The sequence below is a fragment of the Hippocampus zosterae genome, chromosome 13 (assembly GCF_025434085.1).
Source record: "Hippocampus zosterae strain Florida chromosome 13, ASM2543408v3, whole genome shotgun sequence".
Taxonomy (NCBI): Eukaryota; Metazoa; Chordata; class Actinopteri; order Syngnathiformes; family Syngnathidae; genus Hippocampus; species Hippocampus zosterae.
Genome location: NC_067463.1, coordinates 15,677,337 through 15,693,476, shown reverse-complemented (window position 1 = coordinate 15,693,476; position 16,140 = coordinate 15,677,337). Strand labels below are relative to the sequence as shown.

Here is a 16,140-nt window from a genome sequence, read left to right as displayed (position 1 = left end):
GCTATGTGTTCAGCGATGAAAGCTTAATATGTCATTAACGTATTATGTTTTCATGGCAAAGCAACTTGGGCCATGGTATCGATCAAGTACAGTACTGCACATCAAATGCAGAGCAGTTTAAGGATGATTTGCAATACTGATACAAGTGAAGATTAGATAATTTTGTGCTTATGCGAATGAGTTCAAGTGATATCAGGGCAGCCAAGTTCTGTACAGTTGGTCTCACAAAATCTGTGACACACTTGCATGCATTCCACGACAGTTTTAATATATGACAGCACCAAGCCAAGATGTATGACCACAGCTTTGTATTTCAAAGAAACACAGAAAATAACAACAACACGATCAAAAAATAGAATGTATTTTGGTTTCCTGTACCATATAAATGCATTACAAATCAAATGTGTTGGTCATGTTTTTAATGTATGGAGTCTGAGGTAGAAAATTGGATACATTTGAGAATTTTGTAACATGTCTTCACGTCACGTCAACACATCACTTACATTCACTGTTGTTTTAGTTTCCTACTTTTACAATCTTTTAAATTCACTACCATCACAGCTTCTGGATACAAAATACACACAAAATAGGCGTGCAACGACCACAAATTCTCTGGTCATAAACGATCATTAAAAAGCGTAACTTGCTGATCCCGACTGTTTCCAATCGCAAGATTGGTGGACACGATCGGTCTTAATTTAAGCAATCAACCAATCACCAACCCCCGGCAATTCAGAAAATCAGTACCGATTCCGGCCGACTGATGGGTGCATCCCTGATATGAAGTATGTAATGTATGAATTACATTAATAAAAACACAGTAAATTCTCAATTTTTACTGCAAATAACACAGAGAAAAGAAACATTATCCACAAGGACTCATAACAACAAATGCATCACAGTCAGCTGTGATCATTTTCCAGTTTGAGCCCTGCAAGTCCCAGGGAGTCGCTGATGAAAAAAAGTATGAGTCCCAATATGCATTTACAAATCAATCCGTGCATCTGTACTGGTGTGGCCAAACCAAACACTTTCTCTTTGTTGTTGAGGGACCGCAAAGGGACTCGGCAGGCTATGTTATCTACTGTCGGTCAAAACTGAACATTTCTGGTGATGCGTTTCCATACATAGTTAACCCAGTCCACTCGAAGTAACCTCGGTGTATATTCACCCCCGTGAACAAACACACGTGAGACACGCGTGTTTCAGTTAGACGTCAGCAAATTGGGAGTCAGTCGGTGACGGACTCAGAATGGCCGTTGGTGCTGACCCGGATAATGGATATTGCGGTGATGGACGAAAACCCACTTCCACTGGCACTTAGTCCTTCAGTTTTCAAAGTTTCCAATCATTCGTCATTTGCCAGCAAACCGAATGGAATTCTACATGTCCACACAAACATATATACTTTTATGAACACAAAAACACTTGCGTATAGAAACATTATATACACCCATATTTCATTTCAGCTACATTTTGTAGATGTGCTACCTGCTTGCCCCTTCTCACATTCACATCTCACACTTTTTTCATCCTCAGCTTCCACTTCAGGAGTATGGCTAGATGGAGGATGGGATGAGATGCTGTTTCTAAACTCTTATCCATTAAATGAATCCATTAAATTTCAGATGCACCTCTGAAAGATCATAGTGACAATAGTTAATTTCTTTTTTTGTTTTTTATCTTCAAACCCACATTTAAAAAAAAAAGTGTTTGGAAATGAAATTCAAAATGAACCTTTCTGCCCAAAAAATAGTTGATGTGATAAATGATGTTAGGACAGAAATGAACACTGAGACTTAAGCGATAGAGAAAAAAATGGGAGCATTTGAAATATAAGCGACACCAGATTTCTATCTCAAAAAGTAAATTAGTAAACAACAATAGTAAGAAAAAAAGAACTATAAGTCATCAAAGAAATCAACAGTATATGCAAAATATAAATAAAGATTGTTCACAATCACACCTACGCAGGATCTGGAGTGCCCAATCAACCTGCCATGCATGATTTTCGTATGAGGGAGGAAACCAGAGCACCCGGAGAAAACCCACGCAGGCAGGGAGAACATGTCTACATGTGTAAACTCCACATAGGAAGGCCGTAGCCGGAATCAAACCCTGCACCTCTCCGCTGTGAGGCCGACATGGTAACCAGTTGATCACCGTGCGGCCCAACATCTATTTGCAAAAGAGATTGAAATCTGGCGTTGTAGAAATCATTTCAAACAAACAATCTGAATTAATAAAAGGACAATCAATTGAAAATGATTTATTAATCGTGCTTGACTTGAATTGGAGAGGAGCTGAAAGCCCCAAGCGTTCCGCTTTCGTTTTGTCTTTCTTTCTTTCTTATTTACATTTTTATTTCCTTTTATTTTCTGGGATAATTTTCTGAGGATTGTAGGTTAAGTTTTCTGTACAGTATAACACTACCATGTCAATATGATTTTTTGCATTTGAAATTGATTTAATTTTTTTTTAAAAAGGAGAGGCATGAACGCCGCCTCCTCTTCAAGAGGCCGTATTCCCTAAGAGACGGCAGGCGCTGTTGCTGTTGTGCTAATAGCGGGAATTTCAGTTGCCTTGCTCATGGAGGTTGCTGTAATTGTCGTGGTCCTGGGGGATTGGCGGGAGTGTGGAGGAAGACTGCTTGCGCGTCGAGACGCAGCAGTGCAAGTCAGCGGCTGTGTGAAAAATCTGGGAGCCTGAAGGCTGAGGAAAGATCTTCAACAAAGGGAAAGAGCGACAACGTCGTTGAAGCATCTTATGGATGATCATGACAGGCTAAACTAATCTCTCCAAAATTAGCGGTGTTGTTCAGTAAATGACTGCAGACAAGAGTGTCTGCAACTATTCAGAAAAAAACACTATGCACTAGCATACCTGGCTGCTCTGGGGGTGGTAAGACACCCGATGTTTAGGAGAATAAGGGGCACATTCAGTTGGCATTGACCTCACTACACGGCGAGCACTTGGGTTGGCGTCATCCACGCCATTGGCATTACACCTCAACCTCTTCAGACACAGCACCTGCAGGCCCACAACAACAGCGTTAATCACTCAACCTCACAGATGGTGCACTCAGAGATGCCTCAAAAATCGCAACAGAACACCTGGCACTGACTGCATCAGCGTGTGCCTTCATACAGAATCCACTAAAACAGGATGTTGCACTTCCCACAGATTAGATTAGCACTTGTTTAACATCCCACCCTCATTCAGCATCGCAAAATAACCTCACACACTCTTTCAGGCTTTGATAGTATGTGTGCGCCATTATGGATTACAGGGGTGGGCATGTGGCTCCTCCACATGAGGTGGCTTGGGCATTCTAGGCACACTCCACTGAGAGGCCTCAGGGATGACCAGCGACACACTTGAAGGACTCATTGTCCTGACTGTAATAGGAGCAACTTGGGATACACCCGAAAGAGCTGGATGAAGTGGCTGGGGAGAGGCAAGTCTAAGTTCCCCTCCTAACCTTTTGCCCTCGGATAAGCAGAAGAAAATGGATACTAAAGACTTGAGCTCTTTGACAGAGTTCCCAAATGGGAATCGACATAGGAAGGCCCAAGCCAACGAAATTATCTAGTTCACCCTTGTTCACCCAACCTAGTTCACCTCAGGCTTTGATAGTACGTGTGCGCCATTATGGATTACAGGGGTGGGCATGTGGCTCCTCCACATGAGGTGGCTTGGGCATTCTAGGCACACTCCACTGAGAGGCCTCAGGGATGACCAGCGACACGCTTGAAAGACTCATTGTCCTGACTGTAATAGGAGCATCTTGGGATACACCCGAAAGAGCTGGATGAAGTGGCTGGGGAGAGGCAAGTCTAAGTTCCCCTCCTAACCTTTTGCCCTCGGATAAGCAGAAGAAAATGGATACTAAAGACTTGAGCTCTTTGACAGAGTTCCCAAATGGGAATCGACATAGGAAGGCCCAAGCCAACTAAATTATCTAGTTCACCCTTGTTGCCCAGCTGTTCAATTTCTAAAGTCAATTCTTGTTCAAATATTGATTACGTACAGTACTTTAACCTCAGATGATACATAATCAAGTCATTTGTGTTGTTGAGTAAGGCTTATCCTGTAATTTGACATGTATCTTGATGATAAACACAGTGTATGTAGAAAAAGTGGTTCAGATTGCACGACTTTTATTATTATTATTTTGTCGTTTTATGTGAACTGTTCTGTTGATGCCGGTGCGGGCACCCGCAGCGGCTCCTCTCTCTCCTGTGGTTGAGAGGTAAGAAATTTCATCTGGTGCTGTATGTTGCTGTCAGAGATTTTCTCGGACAAAGTTAAAGGAACGACTCGGCACACAGGAAAATTGTCTTCAATATCGGCGGGAGCGGACCACTGAGAGCGAACGACGGTTGTTGCTCCGCGATCACACTCAAAGTCCCGTCTCCGCGAGTTCCACATTTTATTGTAACATATGCAAAATACAAGAAAAACACTGCCCCCAATATTTGCATGCCGCACCCCCGGTCGGGCACCTCAGTAGTGATTGGTTACCTGTTTTTCAACCTCGAACCACCAGTACATTGGCGCCTTTTCTGGCTGGTCTACATCAAATTAGCATGCTGTAGACTTTGCGGATGGTCAATGTCGTCTGGGCGCGACGGGTGTTCTCAACTCGTCTTTTGTTGCTCAACCGCTGTTCCCGGATTATTCATTCCCCTTTTGTGACCGAGTTTCGCCTTCTCCCCTGTGGTCGCCCACCTGTATTGACGTGCTAATTGTGGGCTTCAACAGCCCGCCGGCCAAATGGCCGGCGCCTTTGTGTGTAGGCATTTGGGGGTGCTGGATATGCACCCAAACGCTTCGATGTGCCCAAATAAATGAAACTTTAAACATGATACATTTTTGCTCATAGATTCTTCTAACAGTTGCACATAGAGCACATTTGACACTAAAGTTGACTTGACTTGACTTGTCTCAACCCGTGACCTTTTAATATTTACAAATATGTATTGTTGTTTGTGTGTGTGTGGGCAGGGGGGGGGGCGTTTCCTTGGATAACTCATATTAGAGATTGTGGGACGGCATAGCTCAGGTGGTCGAGTGGTTGCATTTCAATGAGCATCAATGATATGAGGGTTTTCGTTATTCCCGTTAGTGCAAATAGCGAGGGTCCACGGTCGACGTGAAATATGAGCTCCGATAAACTTGTCAGTGTACCTTTCTGAAGCTCTGTTTGAAGTTGTCACAGAGGAAACCATAGAGCAGAGGGTTGGCGCAGGAGTTGGCGTATGACAGGATGACTGCAAAGAAGTATATTCCTGCGGTGGCGCTGGACTCGGGGATGATGACCACGAGGTTGATGATGTTGATGATGAAGAACGGCAGCCAACAGAGTACAAACACCACCACGATAACCACCACCATGCGTGTCACCTTACGCTCAGAACGCCGTCGCGAGGTGAAGCCCAATCGCACTCCAGAGGACTTCACCTGCAGGAAAATATAAACACATGTAGGAATGCTATGAACATGAGCTGATACATACCGGTACATACACATACATACACACCTTGATGACTATCAATAGGTAGCAGAGGCAGATGATGAGCAGGGGCACAAGGAAGCCCACCGTGGTGGTGTAGAGAATGAAGGCTGTTGACCACATGTCTTTTGGCTCTGGCCAGATCATGTTGCAAGAGTTGAATGTGTCCTAAAGGGACATTTCAGAATCAGTTACCTGCACATTGGCTTACATGGGCAAGAGAGATATGAGAAAATCATCAGTTAGTCATCTCTTTTGAAGGGTTTTGAGACACAATTGGATTCAAAAATACAGTATGAGATCGAATGTACATGCCCCACTAGCTCTAAAGTTGGGACATTGGGCAAAACTGTAAATAAAACTGAATACAATGATTTGCAAATTCTATCCAACCTATTTTCCGGTGAACACACGAGAAAGGCAAGTAACTTAATGCTAATGAGTTTTTGGCTGCCAGGTCTGGGCTTCCCTCCTAAATATGCTAAGAGACCCAGGCCCAGATAAGCGGTCGAGAATGGACGGCTGGATGAATAAACAGCTGGACTGAACCGAAAGGAGTTGAGAAAAATCAATGGACAATATATCTGTCTGCCTTATACTGCTCCCAGGTGGTTAAGGAGGGCACAACAGAATGAGCAGTGCATTCGCCATTCACTTGATGCATTGTGACAAAAATAGTTTCATTCTTTTTAATTATATATCGTTGTCATGACTGTATTTTTTATTGAATTGAATACAACTTTAAAGTTGCAGGTATACGATGTAGTGTTTTCCTCAAATTAAAATACACATTAAGACTGTTTTTTTGGATGGGTGACAGGGTGGCAGTTTAATGGTTTTTCCATTCATTTCCGTTTTAGAAGATTTGAGATTCAAATGTTCGATCTGGTAATTAATCACAAAATTAGGACGTATTCTATTTTGTGTGTAGGTTTGACAATAAAAATCCTTGAAAACGTCGAAAAAATATGTCTGAGTGTATGGGGGGGGGGATACGGGGCATTTAAAAGCTATTTGTTATTTTAAATAATATTTAGGGATCATTTTCACACACACACAAAAACACATTTGCATTTCGTCTCAGGACAACTAAAGTTACATGAGTGTATTTTCATTTATTGTGTGTGTGTTTTTTCCCCTCCCTCTTGCGGGTGGAGGAGCAGAAAATGTCCTCCCATTCAGAAATGATCCATAAACCAAAATGTTTATAGATGTATACGTGCCTGCACATCAGAGAAGACGACGACAGGTAGGACCACCACAAAAGAGACGGCCCACACCGCTGCGCTCACCGCCTTGGCAACGCGCGGGTGCCTCCACTTGGATCCCCTGATGGGGTGCACAACGGCCAGGTAGCGGTCAAGGGACATGACGGTGAGGCAGAAAATCGACGTGAACTGGTTCATGGAGTCCGCGGTCATGACGAGCCGACACAGGAAGGATCCGAAAGGCCAGTAGGAGAGCACATTCTGCGTGGTGAGGAAAGGCAGCCCGATGATGTAGAGCTCGTCGGCGATAGCCAAGTTGAGGATGTAGATGTTGGTCACCGTTTTCATGGTGGCATAACGAAGCACCACGAAGATGGCCAGGCTGTTGCCGGCTAATCCTACCACGAAGACTGTGATGGAGATGACCGCGGTCATCAGGGTGCTGCCCCCCTGGAAGGGAACACTCTGCGCCAAGTCGTCTGAGGAGCCGTTGTTGAAGGCAGAAGTTGGAGAAGAACAATTGAGCGCATCCACTTGTTCCATAATCGACTTTACAACAGACTGGGTGACTCGTTTTTGCTGCTGACTTTCACTTGCACTTTTGAATCTCTCCCGAAGTTCTCAAAAGAGTCAAAAAATAAAAAAGAACGTCTCTCTGCTAAGAGCGCGAGCGGTTTCTGTTTTCTGTTGCGCGCACAGGTCGGATCCTGGAAAGCCTTCAAAATGGGATGCAAACGCAAGGCAAGCGCCACCATCGCACTCCTCATAAAACGTAGGTGTCGAGTATCCAATTGGAAGCACAAAAAAGAGGCTCTGTCTCTCCGAGGATTATGAGCCGCAACTAACCATGTTTTCGCTTCTTGACAAAAGTGATGACTGACGCCGCTCCAGCTGTGCGTCAAGGTCAGATTCAGTCACGCTCGACTTTTACGCGCGAGAGAATTTGAAGGAATGATTTTGACGAGGTGACGTTGCACTCAAGTTAAGTGTGATGTACTTCTTGTTCAGTGGATTAGTCGCAAACATTAAAAACAGGTAAACATACAAATATAAAGCACCTTAAAAAATAAAATTAATGTAAGAAAACAAACAAGTATAATCCATTATCTCTTTTTAATCCATTTTCACATCATTTTTAGCAATAATGAGACATACATGACCCACTAAATTTCACTTTGGAAATCGATCAATTTTACTGATGTGAGTATTTGAAGTATTGGGAGTTTTTAATCATTCACGAGGTAGCCTATTAATTGTTTTTAACTAATATATTTCCACTTATAATGCCCAAATAAATTTGCCGTTATGTGTCAACAATGAAATTTCATGATTTGCAAAATTCTGAATTCTGACATTTTTCCATATGTAGGATTTTTCTCCAATTTCTTAACATGACCTTTCCATGAAAACTAACAAATGCATCTTAATGTTTTAAGCGTTCCTATCTTTTTGGTTCTTTTACAATAATAGTCATGTCACTCAAGATGTCTGCCATTAATGTCACTGGAGGGAGCCTCATATCAAATGAAGGCAAGTCAAAACGATTAACTGTTCGCAGCTCGTATTCACAAAAGAGTCTCAAAGCGCGTCATAGGCTCAAATTTGGAAAAATATTAATGACATCCCCTGATCTAAACCCTCCAAGGGCATTATGTTGTTCCAATACACCAGAGCTAGGTATCTGTCATCTGAAGTGCCAGGATGCAGCGGGTATTTTTGCACTCACAGAAGACTGCAAAATAGATGGTGTTATTTCCGACATGCGTATGAATTTGTGAACATGTCAGAACAACGCCATGTTGTTATTGTTATTACAAATGTACTGAGACAGGAGCGTAATGGGTTAAGTGAATAATTAGGTTGATTTATGCACTTGTATCTGCGAAACACATGTAAATTGGGAACCGCACATGGTTGCTATTAAGCTGTTTATGTCTTCGCTGTTGCACACTTTTGTATTTACGAGCATGCAAGAATTGTATTTCAGTGGGCCCTCATTAAATATTAAGTCCATATCACTGTGTATGATTTTTCCCTTATGAGCTTAAGAAAAATAATCATCTTTTTAGGTCATGTACAAATGTACACAAAATTAGACCTCTGAATTTGACCCATTGCAGCAAACACACACTGGAGCAAGGAGCTGTTGAAGTGCCCAAGAGCAGTTTGGGATGTCGGTGTCTTGCTCAAGTGGCAGAGGACCTTAACCGCTTGACCACAGCTGTTTATATGGTGACACTCAAATTTTTAAATCATCAATAACTTTTACAAAAGAGGGCATGGCTTCCGAAGTGCACGGGGTCCATGTGCGCATAGGAAAAAAACAAAGTTGTTTTCGTGATCTGTAATTATCTCAAAATGACCCATAAACTTATTTTATGACCAGCCTGTGTCCAAATTCACAGGCTAGGTCCTCCTGAGGCCACATTTTCGGCTAGGTGACATCATTTCTGGTGGAACTCAACTACATGTGGCGTCCAAATTCTTATTAAGCCTGCCAATCTGCCACAGTTATTACGCTCCACAGAGGCTACACGAGGACGAGCCTTTGAAGGCCTGGAATGACAGCGCGTGCGAATTGTCTTTCTAGAATTTGGAAACAAAATGGTGGTCGAGTGGTATGGGAAGTGATGTCGTGCGACAGCGCCAGTGCGATAATTTGGACACAGCCACAGCATCTGGCCAACTTGCTCAACAGGCGTCATTTTGCAGCCCAGCCGATGTGATTCACGCAATGCGACACTACACACAAGCCACAATACCGTTGCACGTTTCTTTTCTACGCCCTAAATAATGAGAATTTCATCATGATGCTGTACATATGGATTGGAAGGTGATTTTGCCACACACACACACACACACACACACACACACACACACACACACACACACACACACACACACTCACACACACACACACACACACAAACAGAATCGATAAACAGCTGCAGACAAAACAGATACATCAATTTGCTTATACGCTCCTGTAACCAGCACATGTACTGTAACCTCCATTTGCACTGCTGGGTGGTCTTTTTTTTCCTGGTATTTCTTCTCCGCAGGGAACAACGGAGAGTGGCATGCGGACCACCCGCTAAGTCACGAACTCATCACGCATTCACACTCTCACACACACTTTGGGTTTGAGGATCTTTGCATCAGGTGGGTTGGGGAGAAAGCGCCTCCTAATAATGTGCTTGTGTATAGAAAATCCCCTGGAGCGAAACCATCACACGACAGAAGGGTTGACCTTACTGACCTGTCAAGGGACATTATTGTCCCGTGGGCACTCTTTTTATGTTTTTCCAATTTTTCAGCACAAGGACTTAAGGGAAACACCAGATGCTGTGAATGTTTTATGCAAATGGCCCCAACATAAATGATGGGAAATTACGTTGATGTTTATTCAAGATGACCTTTGTCTCAAAAGGAAGGTAAAGAAGAGGAGAATAACTTCTTGTTTTGGACTCACAGTCACACCAAGGGACAATCAAGAGCAGAGATCACCAACTTTTTTGAAACTAAGAGCTCCTTCTTGGTTACTGATTAATGCGGAGGGCTACCGGTTTGATAGTATGCACTTTTGAAACAAATTTTGCTCAAACTACCTGTGTATGTGATGATTAATGATTAATGATATTCATTTCTGAGAAGACACTGATCACATTAGTGATTACTCACAATAATTCTGAAATTATAAATATCTGCCAGTGTTAACATTTTGAAATGATTGATTCTACAATATTCCTGGAGAGTCACAGTGTCTAATCACTGGTCAGCTATTTTTTTGGAATAGGGCTCCCTGGTGTCCATGGGCACCATGTTGGTGACCCCTGAATTCGAGTGGCCTTCTGTGTAGAAGACGAGTGTTCAAATCCAGGGTCCGGGTTTCTCTGTGTGAAGTTTGCGTGTTCTCCCCGTGCCTACGTGGGTATTCTCCGGGTATTCAGATTTCCTCCCACATTCCAAAAACATGCATGGTTGGTTGATCGAACACTTTAATTTGTGCAAAAGTGCAATTGTGAGTGTGAATGGTTGCTTGTCTACGTGTGTCCGAAGACAGCTGGGATAGGTTCCAGCATGCTCGTGACCCTCGTGGCGATAAGCAGATCACATAATGGATGGATGGATGGATGGAAAACTCCGCCCACATCATGAAATCCAACGATGGTTCCTTTTCTTTAATACGTTTGTTGCTGAAGGTACAATAATATATGTATATATAATACAAGGTGAAATACAGTTGTTGTTTTTAAAACTGTTGTTCATTTTCTGTCTAGTTAGTTTCTACTACCATGAGACACATCACACACACACACACACACACACACATACAGGCACACACATGCGCACACAATAATGTGTGCATTTTTAGGATCATGGTATGAATTAGGACTTTTGTAAAACTCATTCATTCATAGTTTCCTTTATGGGCCAATATGACTCTGAAAAATCACAGTTTCGCTGTTTTATATTAGTTGTGTACTTTTTACCCTTTTTTGTGTTAATGCATTTTCATGTAATATTTTTCTCTCGTAAATGCGGTGTGTGGTTCATTAGTGGGAAACCAATGTGTTTTTTTGAGTGACTGTGCGTTCAAGTCCCTTGAGAAAAAACATAGTTAATGCTATGATAATTTTTTTTAAAACATTCATTACAAATGCAGCAGTTCTTTTGCATTATACTGCAGTTCCTTTTCCCTCCTATTCGTGCATCGACAGAGCCTGCTTCAGTGGAGCCCTCCTCCTTCCTGTAGCCCTACAATAACACATCTAGTAGCCTCAGTAAGTGCTGTTTTCCTGCCTAGACTCATGGACCCTCCCCATAACCAAACAGAAGCTTAGCTCATTTTACCTTCACTCAACCCAGACTGTACCCGTCCTGGCCAGATAAATACTAAATAATATGTTTTAGGAGTAAGGCCAAACTGGTTAATCAGAACAGCTCCACTCATCCTTCAGATAAGAATAAAATGTACGAGTCATATTATACCAGGGCGGCCCGGTAGTCCATTGGTTAGCACGTCGGCTTCACAGTGCGGAGGTACCGGGTTCGATTCCAGCTCCGGCCTCCCTGTGTGGAGTTTGCATGTTCTCCCCGGGCCTGCGTGGGTTTTCTATGGGTGCTCCGGTTTCCTCCCACATTCCAAAAACATGCATGGCAAGCTGATTGGACGCTCTAAATTGTCCCTATGTGTGAGTGTGGGCGTGAATGGTTGTTCGTCTCTGTGTGCCCTGCGATTGGCTGGAAACCAGTTCAGGATGTCGCCCGCCTACTGCCCGAAGACGGCTGGGATAGGCTCCAGCACCCCCCGCCACCCTTGTGAGGATGAAGTGTATCGGAAAATGGATGGATGGATATTATACCGGGATATTTTGGAGGGGCAGCTCATTTTATTCATAACCTTTTTTTATATTCACTGTAAACATGTCTTTGGGGTATTCAAACAGCCTCAGTCGATGACTGAGAATGCCACAAGCACCAAAAAGGCTTCAGGGCTGCAATTCAAGTTGGTACTACAAATCACATCAGTTGGGGTGTGAAATTTGAATGCAGACCCTGTTTTTGCAATAATCACGCTGTCTTCTCAGCATCTTGAGAGACGGCATCCATGAAAGAGGATAAATTATCCTGGCAAAGGAGAAGCACACAAACAGATTTTGACATATTTGTAAACAGCACATGAGAGAAATTGGCCAGGTTTGCTCATGGAAAAACGTTTTAATTACATCTCTGCGTTCAGCTCATGAACATGGGAGCAAAAACCAAACATTGCTGAGTCCCAATGTGCACGACGTCATCCAAAATCAACTCTTCATTTTAATGATGCCACGGATTTCCCGGCGATGTTGAAATCACACATGATTGCGTTTAATTGCTCTGTTTAAGAACATGGACACCGCAGTGCATGGAAACATTACATTTAAAGGAGAATAAGATTTAAGACTGAGAACTAAACACTAACTTACCATTTGGATGACTTCGAGTCGCCAGATCCGCTGCAGGCATCTGATTCAAAACTCGGTAGATGTCTGCCTGTCTCACTTTCTTTTTACACTATGTTCATGTTGCGCTGATTTCCGGTCTACCTTTTCTTTTGAAAAGCCAGTTCCTGTAAACCTCTTCTTCTGCATGAGTTTGACTTACCTTGTTGCAACCTCATCGTTTTCACCTTTCCCTGCACTATCCACCTTATTCCTACACCGCATTAGCCTTTGTGAGTGGGTGCGCAACTTCCAGTAATGAGAAACCGGCGTTTTGGTTACGCGGAAACTGTTAATGCGAGTCCACTTTTTAGGACAGTTACAGACTTTAACAATGCGGGAATGACAGTTGTTGCCACCTTCTGCTAATGCAACGCAGCATCAGGATGATGTAAACAAACAAACAAAAAAAAGAGGCACGCAACACCGTACAGTCACATTTTTAAATGCGCTCCGAACTCGCTCGATTGATACGTAAGGCAAAACCGCTTTCCTGTCCATAACATCCGAAATATTGTGGCCCTAATAATTTCAGACGTTGACTAAATACGAAAGTGTTGCGTCTCCCGCACACATAAAAACAATATCTAATGTTCTCGTGGCACTTAATGTCACTCAGCAAAATTGTTTTTTTTTCTTTTACAATGCAAGCAGCAAGTCCATCAGCACAAAGTTTTGCGTTTTGCAGCGCCGTGCCTTTTTCTCCGCAAAATGAAAGGGGGCACAGGTATAACGGGGAGGTGATTGTCTTTTCAAACAAAGACTACAGCTATTTTTTCCGTGATCCTTATCTCCAGGAAGGCGCTGGAAATGAGCTTTTATCAAAACATTCTCTCGTTTTTGTCCAATGAGCCAGTTCAAAACATTGCTTATAGGTCCCAGCACGCCGACCCTCGTAAGGAAAAGTGATTCGAAAATGGATGGATGGATGATAATGTCTCATCATTAAGTGATGTTAATTTAAAAACGTAAATTTGAGCGGGTTTTGCTGGGCTGACCTGGAACGAATGACATTTAAAATGAATTTCAAATTAGAAATTCAACATATGCATTAAAAAATTCACTCAAGAGTTTGATATCACTCAGATGATACCATTTTTTGTATCATCATGTAAAATATTGCATGTGCTCCGGCTGAATACGTTCGGGAAACACTGCAGTGGATACTCGGCGGTGGTTTGTAGAACTGCATAATGTAGAAAGAGGAGGAGGAGAAGGAGGAGGAGAGAGGAAGTTCCCAAACTTTTTTCTTTTTTCGTCAGGGAAAGATTCCTGGAGACGCTCCGTTAGTTTTTCAGAGGAACGGGGAAAGCCGAGGAAAACTTTGGAGTTTACCTCGTCCAAAAGTGGATCCTTCTTCAATCGCAGCTCTCCTCACATGAAACCCGAGGCCAAAAAAAAGTGTGTTTGCTTTGGTCCTTTCCAACCTGCGAGGACTTCCACCATCAGATGCGATGAGATGTGAGTGAGCTATGCCTTGTGGAAATGGAGCGACTGTAACCAAGCGAAAACATGGCGTCTGCGGCAGCAGCTTCTACTTCTTATCCAGCCTGCTGGTGGCTTTGTGCTGCTTGGAGCCGTGGAGCCTCGGCTCGCAGACGGCCGCCGGCAGGAGCTGCACGCCCTGTCCGGTTAACTGCAGCTGCACGCCGGCAGGGCCCCAGCAGGGCTGCGTGGTCAACTGCTCCAACGTCGGCCTGGAGAGGGCCCCCGGAGCGCCAGATATCCCCCTGCTTACCACTGTTCTGTGAGTCCAATTAACCACATAACATACATCGTGCTGTTGTTTCGTTATGGGAATTCGCTCAGCAACACTATTGCTAACATGGCAAGCAAAAGGCAACTTTCCCAGGAGGGGGCCGCGATGATGTTGTTTACTCGAGCCACATCCAACGCGTTTTTGCATCATCCACGACTTTGAGTTGATTTCTTTCCTCTTCTCATCATCACCATCATCAGAATCATACTCTAATTATTCACATCTTATTCTTAGCATCATTGTTGGCAAGTTCACTCCTCTTGCTATTTTTGCTCAAAATTTTGGGTATCACGAAAATAGCGTTGCTGCCATTAGTACAAACCAATCATAAACATTAATTAATTTTGCTACCCATATGTGATTTATTTGGAAGTGATTTACTCGTTAAAAAAATGGTTTCCTGTTTCCCAAAATAGCGGTCGAACGTGCTGCGTGAGATAATCAAGTGCGCTGTAGCAGTTTCGTGTTATTGGTCAGATTTTTTTTTCACAACAAATAAGATATCTTTGTTGAACAAACTTTGCCACTGACATACAGACAGGCAGAAGAATAAAATGCAGTTACATTATAGAAGGATTTAACCTGCATTGTTACCATCCAAATAATAAAATAAAAATCAGTTTGTGTTCGATTAAGCGTTGGAAGATTTTCTATTAAGATTTGGAGTAAATGAGATAAGATAATCCTTATATCATAATGTTTATAGATTGTAGCATTTTTGTTTAGAGTTGTGCCGTGAGATTTTTCTAATGGAAAATATTTGAGCTCAATAAATGTTGTGAAGCATGCACGCACAATATGTATATTGGACTGACAGTGTCGTTGAAGTTCCAGTGTTTCATCAGACTGGAAATTTGTAGCATGAAACTTCATGGAATTAGAATGCCCAATCAAGTAGTGTGTATGTGTGTGTGAGAGAGGGAGAGAAAGAGAGAGAGAGAGAGAGAGAGAGAGAGAGAGAGAGAGAGAGAGAGAGAGAGAGAGAGAGAGAGAGAGAGAGAGCAAGAGTCACAGCCCTCTATTCAGAGGTCATGATGCCAAAGTCTGTATTTTCTTAGTGTACGTGAATGTGTCGTCTTGTGGGACTTCAGAGTGAAGCCAGTCACCAGAAAAGTGGAACTGGACTTTTTGGTGTGGATCAGCATGCCGCTCTCTTGTGCTGCTGCATGAAGAACATTCTGTTCTGAGCAGATGCAAGCCACATGTTGTCAATTATTTATTTCCCTTCAAACCACCTACTCTCATTTAATTTGTACTTGTAGCATATAGAAACTTCATTCAACAGGCACCAGAATAACCCAGATGTCAAAAGTGATTGACTGTGAAGTCTTCTGAACGTTCATCACCTTCTTCCACCTTGCATTCAGACAGCATCAAGTGAAATGATTTAAGTACAATTTTTTTATGTGTATGTGTAGAATATGGTTATCCAATGCAAAACTTAAGACATGAAAATATTGAAACTTTTGGCAATGCATGATTTGTCTTTGTTAATCGATTGCATAGTTACAAAAAAAAATGAAGGACTTGAATTTTTAAAGGAGATGAAATTGTTGTGCTCACGATAATGATGATGTCACATGGAAATATTGAAACTTTTGGCAATGCATGATTTGTCTTCGTTAATCGACTGCATAGTTACAAAGAAAAATAAAGGACTTGAATTTTTAAAGG

At 42.6% G+C, this 16,140-nt stretch overlaps 2 protein-coding genes and 1 long non-coding RNA gene across 3 annotated transcripts in view; 1 reads left to right on the top strand and 2 right to left on the bottom strand.

Annotated features, from left to right (window-relative positions):
• Nucleotides 1–16,140, bottom strand: part of LOC127613845 (uncharacterized) — a 65,039-nt gene that overhangs the window by 48,450 nt on the left and 449 nt on the right. The gene's annotated exons all lie outside the window — the stretch shown is intronic.
• LOC127613843 (somatostatin-like receptor F_48D10.1) lies at nucleotides 292–8,718 on the bottom strand. The gene is given in 6 exon segments (XM_052085107.1): nucleotides 292–2,724; nucleotides 2,884–3,030; nucleotides 5,191–5,463; nucleotides 5,543–5,710; nucleotides 5,836–5,838; nucleotides 6,745–8,718. Coding segments are annotated over 6 exon segments (1,263 nt in total). The 5' UTR covers nucleotides 7,267–8,718; the 3' UTR covers nucleotides 292–2,574.
• pkd1a (polycystic kidney disease 1a) overlaps nucleotides 13,883–16,140 on the top strand; it is a 61,861-nt gene continuing 59,603 nt past the window's right edge. The window contains exon 1 of the mRNA XM_052084806.1: nucleotides 13,883–14,454. Within this exon, the coding sequence (XP_051940766.1) occupies nucleotides 14,180–14,454 (275 nt within the window). The 5' untranslated portion in view covers nucleotides 13,883–14,179. The remainder of the gene's footprint in view (nucleotides 14,455–16,140) is intronic.